Source organism: Myiozetetes cayanensis, unplaced genomic scaffold (assembly GCF_022539395.1).
Source record: "Myiozetetes cayanensis isolate MyiCay16 unplaced genomic scaffold, myiCay2020 scf6-25, whole genome shotgun sequence".
NCBI classification, from domain to species: domain Eukaryota; kingdom Metazoa; phylum Chordata; class Aves; order Passeriformes; family Tyrannidae; genus Myiozetetes; species Myiozetetes cayanensis.
The window spans coordinates 638,652-662,023 of record NW_026087853.1 but is presented as its reverse complement, the minus strand read 5'-3'; the positions used below and the strand labels follow the sequence as shown (position 1 = coordinate 662,023).

General features: G+C 51.1%; 2 protein-coding genes across 3 annotated transcripts in view; one reads left to right on the top strand and one right to left on the bottom strand.

Annotated features, from left to right (window-relative positions):
- Positions 1-8,858, top strand: part of ATL1 (atlastin GTPase 1) — a 28,276-nt gene extending 19,418 nt beyond the window's left edge. Inside the window, exons 9-14 of one of the 2 annotated variants that reach the window (XM_050336125.1) lie at positions 1,018-1,145; positions 1,759-1,815; positions 2,528-2,599; positions 3,619-4,050; positions 5,634-5,648; positions 8,075-8,858. In XM_050336125.1, coding sequence (XP_050192082.1) covers positions 1,018-1,145; positions 1,759-1,815; positions 2,528-2,599; positions 3,619-4,050; positions 5,634-5,648; positions 8,075-8,182 — 812 coding nt within the window. In that variant the 3' untranslated portion in view covers positions 8,183-8,858. The remainder of the gene's footprint in view (positions 1-1,017; positions 1,146-1,758; positions 1,816-2,527; positions 2,600-3,618; positions 4,051-5,633; positions 5,649-8,074) is intronic. The other variant, XM_050336126.1, reaches the window with a different exon arrangement.
- A 266-nt stretch (positions 8,859-9,124) lies between these two features.
- Positions 9,125-23,176, bottom strand: SAV1 (salvador family WW domain containing protein 1). The gene is made up of 5 exons (XM_050336140.1): positions 22,906-23,176; positions 20,637-21,086; positions 14,295-14,565; positions 13,311-13,454; positions 9,125-10,416 (listed from the first exon to the last, which is right to left on the bottom strand). The coding sequence occupies exons 1-5, from the start codon at positions 22,997-22,999 to the stop codon at positions 10,218-10,220; spliced, it is 1,158 nt and encodes a 385-aa protein (XP_050192097.1). The 5' UTR covers positions 23,000-23,176; the 3' UTR covers positions 9,125-10,217.
- Positions 23,177-23,372: the final 196 nt, after the last annotated feature.

Genomic DNA, 23,372 nt, shown 5'->3' with positions numbered 1-23,372 from the left:
AAAAAAAAAGGTGTGGGGGGCTGAAAAGATCTGAGAGCTGCTGGCAATACTCACTGTCAGGACACTGATAGGTAAACTGGGAAGGGCAGGGATGAGACTGGAAGTTTATGGACGGGGTGTTAAACCTGCAGTTAATTCCTGTGGAGGGTGGAAGGCCGGTTCCACGAGACCTTGAAAAGCTTTCCAGGGAATATTTCATCCTCCTGACTTATCTGATCAGTGGTTTCCCTCCAGGGCACACTTAAGTTCAACAGGTTAAAAGAAAAAAGCGGGAAGGGAAAAAAAGAACCCATGGGGTGTTTTGAGGTGTTTGTTGTGAGCTGGGGCTGGTTCCAGGCTGCTGTAATCTCAGCAATAAAGTGGCCCATTAGCCACTTCAGATACACCAGCAGAGAGCTGCAGATGATGGTTCTTCCCTGCTTTTGTCTGGCCGGTGCTCAGACTTGTTCTCCGGGAAAACTCGGTGCTAAGCAGCGGAGGGGCAGCGAAGGCAGCAGGAGGGAGATGTGCTGCTGGAAACAGAGCTGATCTCTGGAGCTCCCCCTTAATTTCAGCTGCTGAGTAGGATTGAACAAGTGGTTTGTGCAGACAGGGCTTGTCAGCAGCTTCTTGACACGGTGTTCTCTTGTCCCCTCGGAGCTGTGCTCGGCTTTTTGAGCTCTGGTGGAGGGAACGTGGGAGATCTTCCCTGCTCTCCGCAATTTCCAAATGTCTGGCTGTTGCACTGCTTTTTCTGTCTTCAGTCCCATGTAGTTTAATTCAAATGGCAGCACCAGCAATCCCACCAGTGCCTGAGAGCTTTGTCCAGATGCACTTTGAGCTCTGTCAGGCTTGGGGACGTAACAATTCCGTGGGGAGCTGCTCCAGTGCCCAACCACCCTCTGGGGGAAGAACCTTCTAGCTGAAGGTGTCCCTACCCATGGCAGGGGGTTGGAATGAGATTGCCTTTAAGGTCCCTTCCAACCCAAACCATCCTGTGATTCTCTGATGCCATTTTTTGGGGATTTTTTTTTCCAGAAATAGACGACGAGTTCATCAAGAACTTGAAGATTTTGATTCCTTGGCTTCTTAGTCCCGAGAGCCTGGATGTTAAGGAGATCAATGGAAATCATATCACCTGTCGAGGCCTTGTGGAGTATTTCAAGGTACTGGCCTGTTTAAGAGAACCTGAGTTTGTTCACCTGTAGCCTTTTGCTCTAATTAAAGGGCAAAGCAGGAGCAGGCAGGGCAGCCCTGATAGTCCTGACTCACTGCAGCTGAGGGCAAACACCTCCTGGGCCTGGATCTGACCTCACAGTGAGCCCCAAAACTGGGAGGAACTGTTTTCCTTCTCCTGGAGAATTGAGGAGTAGAAGGGGATAAGCTGAGGGCTGAATTCCTGTTGCCTTTGGAAAGAGCTTATTTTTGTTGTCATGACTACTGGGGACATTTCCATGTGAGGCATCGGTGAGTAATTCTCACCACCTGCTCTCCAGGGCTACCTGCCTCTGGCTCCTGCTCCCTCAGGGAAGGACAGAGGTAGGTGCAAATCCCATGGGAGGGTGTGAGTGGTGGAGGGAGAGCCCGGAGTGACCGATCCGGGCCACCCTGGGTCGACCTCGAGCCGCGTTACGTCGCATTTCCTGACCAAAGCCATCTCGTGCCAGGAACATCCTCCTCCTCCTCCTTTAGATCCTGCCAAAGCCGTGTCTGGAGCTGGGTGGGGGTGGTTGGTGTTGCTCATGTGTGCTGCATTCCCTGTGATTTCCTCCTTTCCAGGCATACATAAAGATCTACCAAGGGGAAGAGTTGCCACACCCCAAGTCGATGCTGCAGGTATGTGAGTGGGAGCTGGGGGGAATCCGTGTGCTGGAATTGCCATTAATTCCCAGAGGTGTCCAGCTAGTGCAGCACACTGGGTCTGCTGTGATTGCATTCCAAAAGCCTTAATGTAACAGCCCAAGGAGCAGTGTTTTGGGAAGCGTTTGGCAGTCACGGGCCCGGCATGGCTTGGGAATTGTCCCTTGGATGGGCTGGAGGGAATTGCTGGCTGCACACAGCACCAGCTGGAATGATCCCCCACAGGTAAATGGCATCTGTGGGGCCACACAGGGAGGTGACAGGGCTCTGCATGTGTGCAGTGGCTCCTGGGCTGCTGCTCCACTCCTGGAGCCAGCCAGCATTCCAGCATTCCGGAGGGTGCAGCTGTGGCTGTTTACATACGGCTGAGCCTTTTATCTCTCTTTCCTTGCTGTTTCCCACAGCCAAAGCCAAAGATTTCGTTGCTCTGGCTTGGAGGGAGGGAATCCTGTCTTCATGCAGGCTTTTGGATGTGTAAATAGGGGATGATCTTATTTGGGATTGGTTGGAGGCTGGGAGAGCACGCTTGGCTGAGCAAGGCAGCTCCTGAATTCCGGGTGTCCTCACACGTGTCCTGCCTGTCAACATATGCAGGCCATGAGCATCCAGAGAGCTACTCCCTGCTGTTCCCCTGCTTAACCCTGTCCTTCTGCACCCTAATTTTGTGCCCCTTTTGCCCCTCTTCCAGGCCACAGCAGAAGCCAACAATTTAGCAGCAGTTGCCACTGCCAAAGACACCTACAGCAAGAGGATGGAAGAGGTGGGTGGTGCTGAGCATGTCTGTTCACAGTGCCCCTGTCACTCCTGCCACAGGTTCAGAGGATCCTGGAATGGCCTGGGATGGAAGGGACCTTAAAGCTCATCTTGGTCCAACCCCCTGCCATGGGCAGGGACACCTTCCACTAGCCCAGGGTGCTCCAAGCCCCGTCCAGCCTCGGCTTGGACACTTCCAGGGATCCAGGGGCAGCCACAGCTTCTCTGCCCAACCTGTGCCAGGGCCTGCCCACCTTCCCAGCCAGGAATTCCTTCCCAATATCCCATCTATCCCTGCCTTCTGGCAGTGGGAAGCCATTCCCTGTGTCCTGTCCCTCCATGCCTTGTCCCCAGTCCCTCTCCAGCTCTCCTGGAGCCCCTTTAGGCTCTGGAAGGGGCTCTCAGGTGTCCCTGGAGCCTTCTCTTCTCCAGGCTGAACAGCCCCAACTCCACCCTTGTGGGGAAACCTCCCTGCTTGGTTTCCTGGTAGAAAATGTCCTTCATGGCCTTGGCCCATGACTTCCCAGCGTTCCCCAAAATTGTGATGGAGTGGGGTGGTCACCTGTGGTGCTAATTAGGGGATCAAGTCATTAAGAGTGGCTTTTCCCCAGTGCTCTGCCCTCCCTCAGCTCTGGAGAGGGGCTGGGTGTGATGTTTTGAGGTGGAGCTCAGATCCCAGGCTGTCCCCAGCCCTTTCCAGGCCCCCACTCTGCTCATCCATATTATCCCAGAATTCCATCACAGAACTCTGGAAATTGCTGCCAGCTGGCAGGACTAAAACACCTTAAAACCAATATATCCATGCTCTGATGCAGAAGGGAGACGCTTCCAAGTGTGGTTTTGCAGCTCTGGAAAACGCTGGGATTCAGGGTGGGTGTCGGGGAGCTGTGAGGGAGCTGCACAGGGAGCTGTGGGATGGGGCAGCGGTTTATCCCGGTCCCGGAGCCCTTCCCTCGGGATCCAGTGGCCCTGGAGAGCCCCAGTCCCAGCCGTTCCAGGTGCCACCCCCGTGCCTGTGCCCCGCAGGTCTGCGGGGGGGACAAGCCCTTCCTGGCGCCCAGCGACCTGCAGAGCAAGCACGCCGAGCTGCGGGAGGAGGCGGTGAGGCTGTTCCGGGGCGTGAAGAAGATGGGAGGGGAGGAGTTCAGCCGGCGCTACCTGCAGCAGCTGGAGGGCGAGATCGACGAGCTCTACGTCCAGTACATCAAGCACAACGACAGCAAGAACATCTTCCACGCCGCCCGCACCCCCGCCACGCTCTTCGTCGTCATCTTCATCACCTACGTGATCGCCGGCGTCACCGGCTTCGTGGGCCTGGACATCATTGCCAGCCTGTGCAACATGATCATGGGCTTGACACTTATCACGCTCTGTACCTGGGCTTATATCAGATACTCTGGGGAGTACAGAGAACTGGGAGCAGTTATAGACCAAGTGGCCGCAGCCTTGTGGGACCAGGTAGGATAAAGAGCTTTTGGTTTTGACAGAAAAACAGCCCACCCCCTCCCCACCCTCCCTGCCCACCCCCCAGCGCCCAGGTTTGTCCTCGAGGGGATTTTGCCTCCCCCGTTGAGATGGTTTGGGATTTTAGGGTTGGTAGAGCCAGCAGATCCACACCTGAGCCCTGTTTTAAGTTTGAATCCACTCCTTAGACCTTCCAGGGAGGAATTGCTTCCAGTGCAGGTTGTGGAGTTGGCTGCAAGGTGAGTGAGGTGTCTCAGGGATGTCACAGCCCCGTGTTAGAGCAGGGTGGACAGCAAGGCTGGAGCTGCACCCCCTGAGCCTCTGGAAAACGAGCTGTGTAGATCCAGGCTGGGCATGAGAAAAACTCACAGCAAGGTCTTTTGGTTTGGCTCTTTTTTTTTCCCTCCCCCTACTTGTCTTACCCGTCACCAACTGTGAGTTGGTGGAGCCTCTCAGACCTCGTGGGAATGGGGCAGCTCTGCCTTGGATCCCACTGGGATCCTCAGAGCTGGGGTGTGTGCTTGTCCTGTGTGTGTCTGTGTCAAAAAGGAAGGTCCATCCCCCTCCCCTGGTTCAGGGCAGGGATTTGGGCTCTCGGGGCTCTGCTGGAGGTCAAGGCCAGGTCTGGCCTCTGTACCTGTTTTGGCACCAGGCCCTGCTTTCCTGTTACAGCCTTTGCCCTCTTCCCACTGCAGAGCTGGGAGAAGCCCAGACCCTGCGTGCTCCACTGACCCCCCCTGCCCATCCAGGGGTGCAATCCCTGTTCCCAGAGAGCTGGAAGGCTGCCCTGGCCTCCTGCTCTTCCATGGCAGAGCCGGGTGAGCTCATCCCTCAGAAGCCTCCATGGGTTCGATTCCTGGCAGGAAGGGCCATTCTCCAGACCTTTTCCTGCTCCTTCCCTGCTTTTCATCCACCAGCGAGATGTCCATGGAGAGCAAGCACATTTCCCTGCTTCCCTGTGCTGCTGCAGCTGAACATGCAGCTTGGGGAGAAAAAAAATGGATCAGTTCACTGCTCAGTTCCTTCATTCCAGAGCTGGGAATGCAGCACATCACCTGTGTCCCAGGTGGATCCAGCCTGGCTTCCCTGATCCCAGCAGCCTGAGCACCCCCACACTGCAGTGGCTCTTTGCTCAGGGACACTTCCCAGCTGCCTTTGGGATTTGCTGGGATATCCAAGCCCAGCCTTTGCCCCTCCCAGTGCAGGCAGCAGTGGGAGCTCAGCAAGAACAGGACACTGCCCACTTACAAAATGCCCAGCTGGGGGGTGGAAAATAAAGAGGTGAAAGTGCCTGGAGCTGCTCCATGGCTCCTGCTGGCACCCATGGCTCTCCAACCCCAGGGAAAGTTCTCTGGAGAAGGAGCTGGGCAGTGGCACTCTGCCCACCACCAGCCACAGGCCTGCCCCCAGGGGAATTCCTGGCTCTGCCCCATGGAAGTGGGACTGGATACAGGAGGGATGGCCGGAGCAGTGAGGGGTCCTGCCTGTTTGGGGACACGGCAGGGATGAGCTCCACGTGTGATGCACAGGGGTGTTTCTCTCTCTTTCTGTCTCCCCCTTCCCAATGCCTCTCCCAGGGAAGCACCAACGAGGTAAGTGGCTCTTTGTTCTCCGCATGCTCCCTCGGGCCAGCTGGGCCCCGGGATCCCGGGAACAGCCTCTTGGATCGTGGGGATTGTGAGGGCTCTGGGCAGCAGCTCTGGGTGTGATCCCGATGCCTGGGGAAGGGTGTTGCTGTGGGAAGTGCTGGGAGCCGAGTGGGGGAGAGGGCTGGGCAGGGAGTGTGACACTGTCATGGGGATTTTCATCTCCCATCAGTTCTCTTTGGGGATTTTCCAGTTGTGCTGAGGGGTCAAACCCAACCCCCAGTTTGTTTTGGAGCACCAGCTGTGCAGGTGCCTCTGTCCCCCCCTCGGGTGAGACCCCAGCTCTGGGGGGCACCATCAGGGATGTGGAGCTGCTGGAGAGAGTCCAGAGGAGAACACAGGAATGCTCCCAGGGCTGGAGCCCCTCTGATCATGGAGCCAGGCTGGGAGAGTTGGGTGCTCACCTGGAGAAGAGAAGGCTCCAGGGAGACCTGAGAGCCCCTTGCAGGGCCTAAAGGGGCTCCAGGAGAGCTGGAGAGGGACTGGGGACAAGGGATGGAGGGACAGGACACAGGGAATGGCTTCCCACTGCCAGAGGGCAGGGATAGATGGGATATTGGGAAGGAATTCCTGGCTGGGAGGGTGGTGAGGCCCTGGCACAGGTTGGGCAGAGAAGCTGTGGCTGCCCCTGGATCCCTGGAAGTGTCCAAGGCCAGGCTGGACAGGGCTTGGAGCAACCTGGGCTGGTGGAAGGTGTCCCTGCCCATGGCAGGGGGTGGCACTGGATGATCTTTAAGGTCCCTCCCAACCCAAACCTTGTTCAGGCAGAGCTTTGTCAGCCCCTGCTTAACCCAAGGCAGATTCCCCACTGAGCTGCAGTGACAGCTCCCAGACCTGAACCCAGGGCTGCAGCCGAAGTGGCTCCCTGTGAGGCTGTGACAGGACAGCTCCGTCCTTTGTGGTGTCACCAAAGCCTGCCAGCTCCACCTGTCAGTGCCAGCACCCTCTGGAGATGCTGAGTTACACATGCAAAGAAAATAGAGCACTTAAAAATCAGCCCATTCCTCCCCCCCAGCCAGGGCAGCTGTTTGGTACCTCACTGACACCAAACCAGCAAGAGGCAGGACAGGGGCTTTGCTGGTGATGAGCTCTCGGACAAACCCTGCCAAGCAGAAATCGGAGCTGAGGAACAGGTTTGGCATCAAAAAAAAACCCCTAAAATAGCCCAAAATGCTGCAAGGCCACTTATGGCTTGGAGGTGAATTTTCAAGACATGCAGAGAGGTCTCCTCTACCAGTCCTCTCTGTTTCCAGACAATCCCAAAACACCCCTTCTGTTCCCTTTTGGGATGGGTTCAGCATCACCTTGGACATCCCTGGACTTTTCTCATCCCCCACCTTCCTCCTCCTCGCTGCAGCTTCAGCCTCTCCATTCACAGCCCGAGCACATGAGGAACACCCTGTCACTGTGAGGGTTCCAGCCTGTCAGGTGCCTCTTCCCACCCCTTCCAGAGCTAATCCTGGCTCACCAGCAGTTCCCAGCAGGAGCTGGTGGGATTTGGTGCAGCACCGAAGCCACTCCTGAGTGTCCTGACCCTGCAGTCACTCCTGGACTAGTGGAAAATGGTGAAATCAGAAGGAAAAAGCTGGCAACGATCAGGACAATGACCTGTCACTGCCCAGAGCCTGGGGGTGATGCAGTTGCGGATCTGCCTGGTGGGGAAAACAAACGCTGAGGCTGCAGGAATTTAACTCGCAGGGAAGAACAACCCCCGGATGTCTCCTCCAAATTACTGACACAACACAGCTCAGAAGGGGTGAGATGTTTGAAAAATTGGAACTGTGGAATCACAGAATTCCTCGAGCTGGAAGGGAAACCCAAGGATCGTCCAATCCAACCCCTGGCCCTGCCCAGGACACCCCAACAATCCCACCCTGTCCCTGAGAGGATCATCCAAACCCTCCTGGAGCTCTGGCAGCCTTGGGGCTGTGCCCACTGCCCTGGGGAGCCTGTTCAGTGCCAACCACCCTCTGGGGGAAGAGCCTTGTCCTGAGATCCAACCTGAGCCTGCCCTGGCACAGCTCCAGCCATTCCCTCGGGCTCTCCCTCAGCGAGCTGTGGCTCTGTGTGTGTGGGACACTCTGTGTGTGTGGGAAACTTGTCACGATCGCGGGGGTGCACAGAACGAGCACGGGCTGTGGCGGGCCGGGCTGTGCCGCTGCGGAGCGGGAGCGGGGTCGGGAAGGGGATTTAGGAGCGGGGTCGGGAAGGGGATTTAGGAGCGGGGTCGGGAAGGGGATTTAGGAGCGGGGTCGGGAAGGGGATTTAGGAGCGGGGTCGGGAAGGGGATTTAGGAGCGGGGTGGGGAAGGGGATTTAGGAGCGGGGTGGGGAAGGGGGTTGTCAGCGAGCCGTGTCTCTCTCTCTCCCCAGGCCTTGTACAAGCTGTACAGCGCGGCCGCCACCCACCGGCACCTGTACCAGCACGCCTTCCCCGCGCCGCGCTCCGAGCCCGACGGCCCCGACAGGAAGAAGGTGTAAAATAAAGCAAGCCCGGCACGTTCCCGTCGATGCATGAGGGAGGCGCTGCCGCCGCCGCCTCCTCGGATCCACGCCCTGCCCTCCCCATCGTGTCCCGCCCCGGGAGCGCCGGGGCCGCGCTCGGGTGGCGGGAGGTGCCGCTGTCCGTCTGTCCGTCCGGCACCGCCGCAGCCGAGCGCTTTGGTCTGTCCCAGCCAGCAATTCCCTCCCCCAGCTCATCTACAAAGCCTTATTTACCCCCCTTCTTAATTAGTTCCCACCGAGGAAAACGGTCATTTACGTGATACCGCAACTAAACGAGGCCGCAGCTTATCCCAAAGGCCGGTTTATTTCAGGTACTTGAACGAGTTATAACATTGTAACCACGCTGGTTTGTTGGGTTTTTCTTTTGTTTGTTTCCTTCAATTAACTAGTTAACGACATAAACATAATTAAAGGCGTATTAACTTGCTTTATCAGACACTGTTAAGGGCACCTCTGCTGTGGAATGTCGTAACGGGGTGTGGGGAACGGGGCCGTTTCTGTTTGTCTGCACAAAGTGTCACTTTGTAGCCGTGTTGGAGGAAGTTTCACTGTATTTCTGTACATATTTATCCATGATAGTGCATAGGACGTGTGGTACAGTTCTATTCTTTTATCGTCAGGACTATTAAAGTTTGCTTTTGGTTCCTAAGAAGTTGGTTTGACAGGGAAAAGTTATTTACTTGGGGGGGGGGGGAAAGTTCTTGACCCCTCCTCCTCCTCTGGCGTTTTTTGACGGTTTTGGTTTCGTTTTGGCTCTCAGAGTTGGTGTTTTATGGGTAATTTACCCACTGACAGGCCCAGAATTCGGTGCCACCACTGAAACTGGAGCCTCCCAAACCCCTGTGGCTTTTACTGCTTGTAAGAACAGTTTGTCTGGTGGTCTAAAAGGCCCCCAAAAAATCAGTCCACGACCCTTCATTCATCGAACAAAATGATTTTTATTGAATGAATAGGATTTACAAGAAATGTACTTTTTTTGTCTGCAGTGTTTATTGCACTGAAAAGAATCCATAAATAACATTTTCAGGACAATTCATGAACCAGATGGAAATACTGGAGAGGGTAAGTGGACAATTAAAAATTTTCCCCAAGTGAGGAGCTTTAATATAAGACAAAAGCTCGTTAAAAAAGAACAGTAATTGCTGTTACATCCCTGATTTTCCCCGTGGGGTGGCACAGTGACAATGCCTTTGCCTTCCCACCAGAGTGGGTCAGATTTTGTGAAATGCAGTTGAGCCAGGATTTAAAAAACTCTGCTTAAGAGATCTTGGTCTTCAGGCAGGTCCCAAGTGTTCCCCCTCTGAGTGAAAACAAGCAGTAAATCCGGAGCTGAAGTAAAAAAAATAAGGCAACTCAGGCTCGGATCCGCCGGGAGGAATCAGCTCCTGGTGTTCCTGAACAGGAACAGGGGTGGTGTTCTGTACATTAAAGCTGTAAACAAAGAGCAGAGCTCTCTCAGGAGAGGGATCCCGAATTCCCGAGGGAAAGACACCCTGAACTGGTCATTTGGAGTCGGAACAAGGTTTGGAAGCCGGAACGTTTCACACACATCTATTGCCCTTACAAAAAGATACAAGTCAGCTTTTCATACTGCAGCTGACTGGGAGGAAAGGGAACCAGGAGCAGGGCTCTGATCAAACTCCACGCTGCTTTTCAGGATAACAAACTACTCCTTTGCATGGAGAGAGAGAGAGAGAGATTTAAAAATTACAAAAAAAAAAAAAAAGGATTACCAAACAATCTCCATTTTTATAAACAACACATAATACATGTAGAAAAATACTCAAGAGGATAATAACAAAGGTGCAACGTCAACAAAAATAAGCTGCCTTTTCAACAAAAGCACTTTTTTCTCTTTTTTCTCTCCTTTCTTTTCAGAGTTTCGAGTGTGGAAAAAAAAAAAACCAACCCAACAACAAAAAATAGGACCAACCAACCAACCCTTCTTTTGTTTGTTTGTTTGTTTTAAAGCTGTTGAGTGTCCTCAGAGAGTCCTGTGTGCGGGCAGGGGTCAATAGTTCTTGCCGTGCTGGGCGTACCACTGCTGGCGCTGCTGCCGCTGCTCCAGCTCGGAGAGCAGCGCCTGCCGGAACGCCTCGTACAGCTTCACGATCCGCTCCAGCTCCTTCATGAACAGCAGCTTCAGCATCCCCTGGTACGTGTCCAGGTCTGCCAGCTGGAACAGCTCCCACTTCAGGATGTGGTCGTACCTGGAGCGGGGGGAGGACAAAGGGGTCAGACTTTGGGGAGCTGCGGGGTTTGGGGCTTTTCTGGGAGCTGGGGGGGGAAAAGGGAGTCGGAAGAACCTCTGAACGATCCCTCGAAACACAGCAGGGCTCCAGAAATGCTGGAGAGCCCCTGAACTGATCGGAATGAACCAACTGAGAGACATACAGAGGGTGAGAGAGCTGGGGGCGTTCCCATGGAGAAGAGAAGGCTCCAGGGACACCTGAGAGCCCCTTGCAGGGCCTAAAGGGGCTCCAGGAGAGCTGGAGAGGGACTGGGGACAAGGCAGGGAGGGACAGGACACAGGGAATGGCTTCCCACTTCCCACTGGGATATTGGGAAGGAATTGCTGGCTGTGAGGGGGTGAGGCCCTGGCACAGGTTGCCCAGAGAAGCTGTGGCTGCCCCTGGATCCCTGGGAGTGTCCAAGGCCAGGTTGGAGCACCCTGGGCTGGTGGAAGGTGTCCCTGCCCATGGCAGGGGGTGGAATCAGATGAGCTTTAATGTCCTTTCCAATCCAAACCATCCTTGGGATTCAGTGAAAATGCATTTTAGAAGCATTAAACCCCATTCAGAACAAGATTTAACCTTTACCATTTGTTAAAATCGGAGTAACAAAAACAGATTGATTATTCCAGCAGCCCAACAGGCAGGACACTGCCAGCCTCCCCTCACAACCCTTCGTTTCCAAAGGCTTCTCCTTCCAGCTGTACTCTTGGGACTCCTAACCCCCTCCAATTAACCCCTCTTGGTTAATTAGCAGCAACAATCTCCAAGAGATATTTAAAGCTGCTTTACTCTGAGCAAAGCGATGGTTCCACCATCACTGCAATGACCCTCCTTTCCTGCTCGTCCCAGGACTTTAAAACACAATTCACCAACAATCTGATTGTCTTAACTTGGAAATTGGCAGCTGGTGATTGTGATGATTAAAGGAGTTGGAGAAACTCATGGAATAACAGAGGTGTTGGTGCAGTTACAGGATAATAAGGGGGATTCACTTCAGCAGAGGCTGAAGATGAAATATCAGTGAATTTGTGCAAATACCCCCTGAAAGGTCATCAGAGAAGCACCAAGACATGCAGGTGACTTCCAAAGATGCTCTGAGGAATTTGTACAATTTAACTAATTATAAACTTCCTAAATAACGTTTATTCATCAGTGAAATTTTTTAAAGATTTATTTATAATATATTATAAAATATTTATTTTGTAACTTCTGTATTAAAGTTACCCTAATCCTGACAGGGCTGCACTGCTAAAATCACTTTTTTTTAACTCCCAAAAAAACCCTAGAAATAACAAATTGCAGCTGTTTGGGAGTTTGAGCTCTGTACTGACAAAGAGGGTTTTGAAGGTTTCCAGGTACAAAAACCTTTGCAAGCACCTGATTGTTGAGTTTACAGGGACAACTCCTTTCCTTCCCTCTCTCTCTCCCTTTCCACTCCCCACGAGCCAAATCCAACCCACCCTGAGAAACAGCTTACAATGATTTCAGTGCAAAAACTGGGCTGAAATGAAACTGATTTAATTTTTCTCAGCTGACTTGCTACAAATTGCTTAAATTGTCTTAAATTTGTTTCAAGAAAAGGATCCACCAGAATGCACACACAGCACAGGCTGAAATATTTAAAACTGCATTGTCTGCACGTGCCAAAGACCTAAAGAAAGGAATGAAGCTGCAGCCAAGTGGGAAAGTATTTCTAGGAAAGAAATGCTGGGGGATTTCAGGGCAATTTAAATCTTCATGGGCTGCTGGCAAATCCAGCAGTCACAAGGAGTAATAAAACCCATTCAGACTGTAGTTACTAGAGGAAAGTAATAAAACAAAGAGAATTTTCTTTGTAGTGGAAGTCACTGAGCATCACTCACAGCCTGAATTTCCAATTACAGAGCGGCCTCCTCGTGGCTGTAAAACTGAGTTTCTCCACATTCTTATGAAAAAGGACATGACTGAATAACTATTAGGCCATATTTGGGTTTTTTATTGCTTTATATTTAGTGTTACTCTTCTGCAGAGCTGCATCCATTAGAAAATGTAATTTGGTTCATTGTCCTGACTGAAATCTTTTCTTGGAGGAGACTCCCTGCTCCCTCAGCAGCTGCTCTGACAAAGTGACTTTTATCACCACTCAGTTTTTAATGAAACCTCTTGAGTAGAAATATAAATGTCAGTCTGTATTTGGCCTTCCAGGGCCTAAAGGGGCTCCAGGAGAGCTGGAGAGGGACTGGGGACAAGGCATGGAGGGACAGGACACAGGGAATGGCTTCACACTGCCAGAGGGCAGGGAGAGATGGGAGATTGGGAAGGAATTCCTGGCTGGGAGGGTGGGCAGGCCCTGGCACAGGTTGGGCAGAGAAGCTGTGGCTGCCCCTGGATCCCTGGAAGTGTCCAAGGCCAGGTTGGAGCACCCTGGGCTGGTGGAAGGTGTCCCTGCCCATAGCAGGGGGTGGCACTGGGTGATCTTTATTATCCCTTCCAACCCAAACCTTTCTGTTATTCCATGATTTAAAACTCTTAAGGGTGAAAGAAAAGCGGTGTTTTTTTAAAAAGGAGCAAGACAGACAGGAGGAAGTCGCACTCTAGAGATGTTTCACATATTTTCTAAGCACGTGGCGCCGCTCCCACCAACCACCTGACAGCAAATCCCACCCTCCACTGTCTGACAGAGCTTTCTGGGAGCTGCAAGAAGTGCTGGGATGATTTCGAGTAAGGCTGGAAGCAAAGCAAAGGTGAGAAAGATTTGGTCCAACTCCCTCACGTGCTGCGAGCAAAGATCAGACACGAGTTCTCCCTCCCGTGGAAATCCTTTAGTTTCCCTTTTTTTAGGTGTGAGCTGCAGAAGGATAAAAATAATAAAAAAAAAGGCAAAATCTCACTTGACAGGAGCCCTGGCATAGACCTGGAGCCAGTCTGGGATCTCAGCAGTGTGGTAGGGGTTGGCAGGGACCAGCAGGGGTTGGCTGCGCTCGGCTGGCTGCGGTTGGTAGGACACGGGGGGCGGCTGGTCGTAACGGGGAACGCTGCGAGGACACAGGGAAAGCTGTGAGCTCCAGGCACTCCTGACACACTGGCAGCGTTCACTGCTTCACTCACACGCAGATCCAGGGGTGCAAGGGCTGCTGGGGCAGGGGGTGGCCTCAGTGGGTCTGCCCCGAGCAGCTCACGGGCAGCGTGTGGGGGCTTCGCTGTGATCATCCAGTGAAAGTGCCCTCACACCCACTCGCCACAGCAGCACAGAACATCACATCACACAGCAACAAAGTACTGCTTCAGCCACATAACCCACCACCTGATACCTCAAACCAGTGTGTCCAGGCAGCAGCTGGTGAGTTATTCCATGTAAGGGCATCCTCATGTATTTCTCATATACAGTAAATATATGTATCACGTATTTATCGTTTGTGCCACATGTTAGAAAACTGTCTGGGTACCAGCAAAGCAGACTGAGTGGCAGGAATTCACTGTTACATCTGGTTTATGTTACCTTAATTCGGCCTGGAAAACACAGGTAGCTAAAATACCATTCTAGACAAGAGTTAATTCGCGTTTCAGATGTTCAGCCGCCTCTGGGAGCATCAGATCGAGTTCCTTTTCCAGCCTGAACAGGTCAGTTCTGCTCTCAGCAGCCTTGCTGGTTCACTGACAGCTGAAGAGCTGCTTTGCTGGAGTGACTGAGGAGCAACATCCCGTACCCAAATTTGTGACAGAAACACGAGACAGCTACACCTCCCCCTCAAGACGTGGGTCGAGAACCAGCAGAGCTCGGCTCTAAAAACAACTTTTTGGCACGCTGAGACCAAACTGGTGGCACCTTAACGGGATGAAGGGAAACAGGAGCCCAGAGGGGGTGTGTGCCTTACCTGGGAGCACAGGGGTGTTTGTACTGAGCTCTTTTGTTGATGTGATCCACGTAGTAGACCCCGAACTCGGCGGACTCGACGCGCTCCCAGCCCGGCGGGAGCCCCTCCCGCTCCAAAGGGTGGCTCCAGTGAGTGGTGTTGGTGTTGTGATCTATGTAGTATTTCCTTCCTCGGATAGTCCAGTCCACTGACCAGCCAGGAGGAAGAGGTAAATCTTCAGAACTGTGATTTGTTAAGTTTCCTAGAGATGTAGCAGCAACTCTGCCGATGCCTGGGAAAAAAAAAAAAAAAAGGGGAGATCAGGGTTTAGTTATTTAATTATCGTGCCACAGAAATGATCATTTCTGTCAGCACACTGTCCCAGCTGCAGCATTCATCTACAAAACCTCTCTTTTTCTAGTTACAGTCAGAAATTACAGCTGATCGAGGAAAATCACAGAACCCCAACAATGTTTTTTAGGTGAACCGGTGAAGAACAGCAGCAGGACCAGGGAACACGATTAAAACTTGAAGGGCTGACAGAAATCATCAGTAGGTGATTAAATTCCCACCTCTTCCCTGGAAACACAACACACCTGGGATTCATCTACCACTAAATTTGAGAGACTGCTCACTGGCACTTCAGAATGGTGGATGGTGAGAGATGCCCCAAAGAAACACAGTTCCTTTCCTGTCCTTTCCTAGGGATAATTAGGAAGCTGGTTGAAATCAAAGACATAATGCCAATTCAAGAAAACAAAAAAATCCACCCCAAAAAAGACCCCAAAAACAAAACCACGGTGACATAAGCAGGAATTCTGCAGGTCTCTTTCCATTCCTGGGAATCTACAACCTCCTGGATGTGTCAGCCCAAATTCAACTCCATTTTTTAAATCCCTGCAGCAGTTTCCCCTCAGCTCCCCCAGTTCTGCAGTTAAACAGCAGAAGTTAAACATGTAAAGAAATTCCCAATTATCTTCTCATCCCACAGCCAAATGCATCCAGTCAATCCCAGTATCATCACTTTGTGTGTCACCATTTCCCACAGCCAGCAGAAGGGATTTGGGAGCCACTTTTCCCCCTTTATTTTAGGAGTCAGGAAGTGCCTCCATCACACATCCCACGTTCACTGATGGGAACACACCCCTTCCTCCTGGTTTTTTTTCAGGAATAGCGTTTTTGGGTGATTGTTTTTGGAGAGAAAGGAAGGGTTCCCTCTTGTGTCAGCACTTACCTCTTTGCCAGCCTACAAAGGGAAGCTGTGTCCACCTTTAACTGGGATTAAGCATCCCAGGCCTCTACTTCCAGAGAAAAGAAACATCCTGGGGGCTTCCTGACCTCTGGAAGTGCTGGGGCAGGGAAGATATTCCGGCCCCTCTCAGTGATGTCACTTGTTTGGCTTTCATTCCACGGACAAAACACAAACATTTCGGCTTCCTGAGAATGTTTTGGGGGCAGCAGATCCACACCATTCAAACGAACTCGTGTGTTCCAGGAACACGGAATCAAAGGCCAGGTTTATAAACTGATGGTTGCAAATGCTTCAGGTTTGTCATTATTATTATTATTATTATTATTATTATTATTTTTCCCCTTAAAATCACAGGTCATGGTGGGATATTCTCTGTGTGTGGGGGAAGTTTTGTGATGTTGGTATTCACGGTGCCCTTAAAGCCACCAGCCCACCGTGGCATTTAAAATCAATAATTAGTACAATTTAGACTTCTTTTTTTTTTTTTTCTGTAAATGGAGTTTAATTAGAGAGATCCAAAGAAATGATATATTGGTTTTCCTGGCAAACCTCAGCAGATGCTCCTTAGAGGGAGAGTGGATACACAGGTAAGGGGAAAAGCTCCTGCTGTGATTCTGAACAGGAAGAGGAAAATTGACTTTTTTTTGATATACATACACCTGTAAGGATCAATAACAAGACTGAACAACACCAAAAGTAAATTCCTATGTGATCTTTCCCGAAATATTAAACCAAAGAAGAAAGTTCCAAGCTCCAGCCCAAACCCATGGCCTGTGGACACTGCCCTTTCCATGGCACATTGCCAGGGATGACCCTCTTGAATTCCAGATAAGGTCTGAGCCCTAGGCCTAAACAAGTCAGAAATTCTCATTATTCCTGCTTTCCTAAGGGACAGAGTTGCTCAAATTATCTGCTTTTTCCAAGTGTCTCCTTTCCTCTGCTCTGAGAGGATGGTCTTTACAAACCCCCCTGAGTAGCACCATCGAATCTCAAGGATGGTCGACAAATAATTAGAATTTATGCAGTTTGTAAATCCTTTTCAGGACGTCTCTTCAGAGCTTTTCTAGCCTCACCTGGTCATTCTGGTCACAGTGATATCATATAATATAAAATGGGCTCGCTGTTGCTTTTAAGGAACGTCAATACTGAAATGACTTTGAGGCTTTGCTTTTTCCTCCCCTTTCTAAAACACAGAATCTTCAGTTTTAAGGTCCTGAAGTACCACCTTTAACTCTGAGCACCACGGCAAGAGTTCCTGCTCCTAAAAACGGATCTTAAGGGTAATAAAAGTCACAACTGGGATTTCAGTTGAAGAGGTGGTGTTGGGTTTGCTCCCCCAGGGTGGAACAAAGGAACTGGAATGGATGGATGTGTCGATGCTTTCCCAGCCCGGTGAAAGGGGGTTCATTCCCTGCCTGGAAACAAATCCGAGTCCTTTGGGGGAATCATTTGCAGGTCAGCAAAGGGCAGTTCTTCAGTCTGTTAGGCAGGAAGGACAGGAGAGAAATCCCAGCCCCAGCACAAAGGGAAAAGAGGGAAAACCTCTGAGGAGAAAGATTCCCTTTGGGAGGAGCTGATGTTGGCAGGGGGGTTCCAGAGCCCAGGGACTCCCCACAGCTGCCTCCAACCACACTTCCAAGTGCTGAAGAGCCAATCTCCCAAACCACCGTTTGTCTTTAATCAGCCCAATTGTCCTGAGAGCCTTTTTCCAGGATGCCAAAATCCTCTCCCTTCCCTCCCCTCCTCAAAGTGGGACGAAGGACGGGAGGAGAAGACGAACCAACGGTTTGATTTTCAGGGAATAAGGAACAACAAAACGGCAAAAAAGCAGCTCCAACCACTCCTGTCCAGCCAGGCCTGCGGGCCCCAGGCCCTCCTCACCCATTCCAAAGCATCCAGAGGGACTTCCTGAGCACAAGCACCTCTTCTGTCAGAGGGAATGGGGGCGTTCCAAGCAAGCACAGCTTCCCAAATAGGGAACGGCAGGAAGGACTGGGAAAGCTGCGAGAATTCCGCTGCAAAACGACTGCAAAAATCAGCCCAGAGGAAGAAAAGGGCAGGAACTGCCACTTGTTTGAAAATGAGGGGCGTGGAAACACCTAAAAAGCGTGGCTGTTTTAGCTCTGAGCAGGTCCCTTGTCACGACCTGTATTTATTTTGCTCTTTTACGACACAGGAACCCCAGTTTGCAGTTTTTAACGAGGTTTGCGAGATGAACCTGCTTTCACTCTGTTAATTGTCCCTCTCCTCTGCCATCCCAGTGAACTCATTCTAGTGCAGAAGCAGCAACAAAGTCCCTCCACACTGTGATTTCAATCTCAGCAATTTTTTCATAGACACAGAAGAATGTTCTTACCGCTCACACAGGGACAAATAACTCTGAGGTCTTGGTTACAAGTTACTTCCAAGCTACACTGTAGGTATAACTTCAACCACAGACCTCCCCAAAACTTTAACCTAGAAGAGAGGAAAGACATGGCCAGGAAAGACAGGTAAAAAGGCTCTTAGAAATAAGTTTGAAAAAGGACACTAAAAAATAAAAATAAAATAAAATAAAGAAATAAAAAAAAAAAAGTTCGAGAAATGCCACAGAGGGAGGTAAACATGTAAAAACTAGGAGGTATCTCAACTGGAAACTTTGTGCAGAGACATCAGCAGCACTGGATTGGGAATTAAAAGCAAATTTAATGAAAGTAAGAAAAGGAGGACACGGGAGAATGGAATGATGACAGAGAAAATGTGACTTCAAGGGGAAGTGCCTGGGAAAGAACATGCAATGCTGGCAACAAAGTGCTGAAAAACCACGGGGCTTGCTCTGCTGAACACCCTGAAGATCCCACCAAGAGCACGTGTGAAACTTCTCTCCAAATTATGAAGAGGGGAATCTTTATTTGGAGTGAAAGCTGAAACTCTCAGGCACCTCCTCACTTCCCAAAAACCCACCTGGTTTGGTGGAACCACCACTAAAATGGAATATTCACCAACAGCAACAACGCCTTGTGCTCGTCATTCCCTTGGGAATGCACCCAAAATGGACCAGAATTGACCTCCAGAGGGGGGAAGGTGGGAGAGGAGGGAAAGGGCAGAAAGCAGCATTTACAGACTCCACCCAATAAAGAGATTTTTGAGTGGAAACTGTAGGGATGAAGGAATTTTGCCAACAATTATCCCAATGAATATCAATCAGGTCAGACATTCAGAAGCAACAGTGCAGATGTAGAAGACAAAAAGGAATTCAGACAAAGACAATGGAAGCAAAAGGCCTGCCTCAGGATTCTGGAAATGCAGGGAGAAAAGGAACGAGGAATTAAAGAAAAATGACTGCAGCAGCTCAAGGTTTGAAGGATGGCTCAAAAAGAAAAAAAATATATCAGCTTCATGGTGAGATGAAAGTAAGAAAATCCAAGGTTTTCTTATACTGGGCCACGTAATTCTTTGACTGAGAAAAAGTAACAGCAATTACTGAAGAGACGTAAAAAATGAAGGACATGAGTGACATTCTTACTGTGGTGAAACTGGGAGAGGAATTTCAGAGTTCATATTCCACGCTGAGAGGAATTAAAAAAATAGAGGAAAGGGAAATGCTTTGGCAGGCAAAAGGCTCACCCTTGTCCCTCCTTACGAATGCACGAGGTTAAGTTACAAAATCTGTGCAGGATTTGCTCAAACTAACATTTAAATGTTAAATGTGAGGTGGAATGACAGAGACCAAACAAACAGCAGCAGCTCCTTCGTGATTTCCAGGGCTAAGGGGACACAGGTAAACAAACAGCAGGGACAAAGAAGCTCATTTAGAGAGAAGAAATTGCTACCCTTGAGAAAAATCTGGCTGTGAAGCCCTACTTTTAGAGACTTGATAGATTAAACTCCACTTTCAATCAAGAGCTTTAATTTTTGAAGTCTCCTCAGCAGACACAGCAGCTGTAGTAATTTGGAAGTTAAACTGATGGATTGGTTGGTTTGTGAAATCCTCCCCTCCTGCCTCTCTTCCCAAAAATATCCCAGCACAACCCTCCCAGATGCTCTTTACCTGCACCAGGGGAGTGTTCAGTGACTGTTGGATGAGCAACAACCAGCAGGGATGGAGGTAAAATCAGATGCATTTAGCAAAATAAAGGAGGATTAAAGCAGCAAGACCTAAAGCTCAGAATTTCTGAATTTCCTGCCTGACAGCTCCCACATCCCCCTTCTGTCACTTCTCATGGAAATGTTTCTGTGGGAAAGGAAGCACAAGGCCCTGCCAGGTTCTAATTCCACACAGGAGCTCGGCAGCATTAAATGCTGGATGTTCCTCCTGCCAGGGTTATTTTTCTAGACAGGAGATTTATTTTATTAGAGACTAATTACTGCTTTGTTTGCAGATTACAAGTGACAGTGTATTTCATGTTGAGGGCACGTTATTTACAGGTTTGAAATGTTCCTTTCAAACTCCTCCTTGGGCGTAGTTTTTGTAGCATCAAATACAGAATCAAACATTTCAGAAAATGTTTAGTGTTAAATGGCTTCCTCTTTCTTATGCTGTTCTTTGGAAAACAAAGACAAGCTCCACTGAAAAACTGAGGGGGAAACAGATATATATGCAAACAATATTAAAAGCTAAAAGAAAGGAGCTAAAAGAAAGGAGATGCCAATTTGCTAATTACACAAAGCAGTCATTCCTCCCTTGGACTATTCATAAGCAATCATTTTAATTACTGGGGTCAAATTAAAACAATGACATTAAATAATAAGACAATGAGAGTTAAAATATAATGACAGTAACGACAACAATGATGCTGCAATGCTACAATCTCGAGCTGTTGGTTATTCTCTGTGTCGTGATGTGCAACAGCAAATAATAAAAAGAAAATATTTTCTTAGCCAGGAACTGATGCAACTTCGTGCAGGTGAGCTGCATATATGCTTGTCCTTTAGCAAACCCCAATTTGCTTAAATTTATCCCGTTTATTTAATAAACAAAGAGCGTGCCAAAGAGCACTTTCCCTTTCTGGATGTCCGTGATCAAAAATTCTCAACGTGGAAAAGCAGCTCTGTCCTACACAGCCCAACTCTCCCCAGAAACATCCTCCAGCTGCACCTCAGCTCTTAGCAGGAGCCCGAGAAGCCCTTACCTGACGTGTGCCTGCCATGATTGTGGGCCATCCTCTGGAAGAGCTCCCCGTTGTGCTCGCTGTAATACCTGTAGTCCTCGTGGGCTCTCTCGCTCAGCTGCCGCCTCCTCTGGGCCTCGTAGAAGTGATCATAGTAATAACAGCGCGCCCCGGGGTCCCCGTTCTCCAGCCCGGCGCTGGATTCTGCCAGGAAGGACTGCGAGGAAGAGCCGTACTCCCTCGGGACATCGGCCAGACTCCTGGCCAGATAGGAGGGTGCCGACAGTCTGTTGCTCTCCCGCCTCATTATTTCGTGAGGCGGCCTCTGCACGGGTGTTCGGAGGAAGCTCTGGTTCCTGGAAACGATTCCATCTCCTCCGGGGGCGTAGGCGGAGGCCGTGGGGTCAGGAGGGCAGATGTCAGTTCGCCTCGGAATGGTGGGACCGTGACGGATAAAGGAAGGCATCAGGTCTGGCAAAGAGCGGGGAAGAGAGGTCAGAACTCTGCCTGCACTCCCACATCGAGCCTCCGAGCACCACCCCTAAAACTGAGGGAATTCCCGTGCAAAACCCACCTGCTGCACGTGCAGACAGAGCGGGAATGCTGCAGGGTGTCCTGCTGCGCCAGGAACCAGCACAGCCTCCACCAGTGCCCGGATGGTTGAGTTCTGCCACTTCAAACCAACCCCAAACACATCAAAAAGCACACAGACAAACCCCAAACCACCCACTCTGTGCTGTGGCTGCATCGGTCTATTAGAAGGGTCAAGAAAATCCCAGTATCCTGGCTTCTACTTCACTGGGAACACTGTGCTTACAAACTGGGAACGACGAGATGTTAATGCCCGCAGGCTCACAGGGATCCAGGATGCAAACAGGAACACAATCCACACCGTGCCCACTCACCCCAAAGTCACCAAGCTCAGCCACAAAAATGCTGTCACTCTGCACACGCTGAATCCTCAAATTATCACAGAGATATTTCACTTTCTCCCTTACAATTTCACTGCCTCCCTCCAGCAAGGGAAACGTTCCTCCTCTCCCTGCTTTTACTTTCAACATGATATAAATTAAGTAGTTTTCCCTCCAGCTAAGTCAACACAAATGACAGCTTTCATTCAGAATGTGGTTATGCCTATTATTAATTACTTTGTGTTAATAAACTCTTACAGGTAAAATGTGAGTCTTAGGCTAAAAACCCAGGTGGTGTCAGCAGTAAATCTACCATGATCCCTCCACAGCACGTAAGAGCATAAACGTGTAAATTTATGAACACCTCAGGCGCACCCACAGCTTAACAGAACAAAAATTAGTGGGTTTTTGTGTCTAAGGACTAAGCCAAAGCAATCAAACTACTGAATTATTTTGCCTATTGATTGAGGAACTCGTGCAGCAAACACTTTGAGAAGAGCTGAGTGCCTGCTCCTGCCAGCAAATCAGTTCTTGCTAGCTGGGAACTCCCACCCTAATCCCGCAATTACAGGGTAAATAAACACATTTCAGTCTCGGGCTGTCTTTGAAAACCGACTGAAAAAAGTAAACTCAGAGTGTTCTCAGTGGGTATTTGCCGGTGTTCTGTCCAGTCCCAGGAAAACGGGGCTGTGGCATCAGAGCCAGGTGAGCCGCGGGAAGCTCCGTGCATTCCAGGTGACCTCACCGGGATGAGTCATGGATAGCACCTGGAGCTTGTGCTTCCGCAGGGATTTTATGCAACTGCCTGGCAGGACAGTTATCTCGTTCCCAAAGCACACCGGGAAAAGCACCGCTCCATTCCGGGAAGAGAGAGGTCACGGAATCACGGAATGGGCTGGAAAGGACATCAAAGACCATCCATCGTGTTCCACCCCCTGCCACGGGCAGGGACACCTTCCACTAGCCCAGGTTGCTCCGAGCCCGTCCAACCTGGCCTTGTGATCTCTTAATTTATGCAAAACAAAAAACCCCAAAACCCCAAAAGAAGTGTGTAGACTCCGTGAACCCCGACCCGCTGAAACCGCGGAGCCGAGAACTGAGGAAACCGCAAACCCCACCAAGGCCGGGTACGACGAGCACCCCGCTTTGAAAGTGGGGCTTGCCTTTATCTTCCCTCCGTCACCTCCCAGGGCTCACAAAGGAATTAAACACACACATACGGAGGGAGAGAGAAGAGAGAAACACGCCCTCATACACGCACAGGGACGACCCCCCCTCCTCCACTGGGATCCCCCGCGGGCCGCGCCGCTCCGGGCCCCGCTCCGGCCGAGCACAAAGGCCTCGGGCTCGTCCCCCCCGGTGTCCCCCCCGACACTCACTCCTCAGGAGCGGGCTCGTCTCCTTCTTCACGTACTTCCCCTGCACCTCGCCCGGCTTGGAGAGCTCCGTCCGCGTCTTCTTCCGCGACAGCATCCCACCTCCCGGCCCGCCGCCACCGCCCGCATGCCCGGCGCCGCTCCCCGCTCCGCAGGGCGGGGATGGGGGGGTCCGGCCGCCCCCGGGGGATCGGGACGGGGCCGGGATCGGGATGGGGGATCGGGGACCGGGCCGGGGGGCGCTGAGGGGACGCGGCGGCCGCGCGGGGCGTTGTGGGAAGGCGGCGGCCACCGCCCCTCCGGGCCGGCCGCGGGCAGCGCAGGGGAGGGGGCGCCGCCACAGCGACCCCGCGCGGCCGGGAGGGCGCGGCCCCGCACCGGGAGCGGGGAATCCGAGGAAATCCCCCGGGAATCCTGGAATCCCCGAGAGTTCCGTAAGCTCGGAATCACAGTGGCACGGAATCACCGAG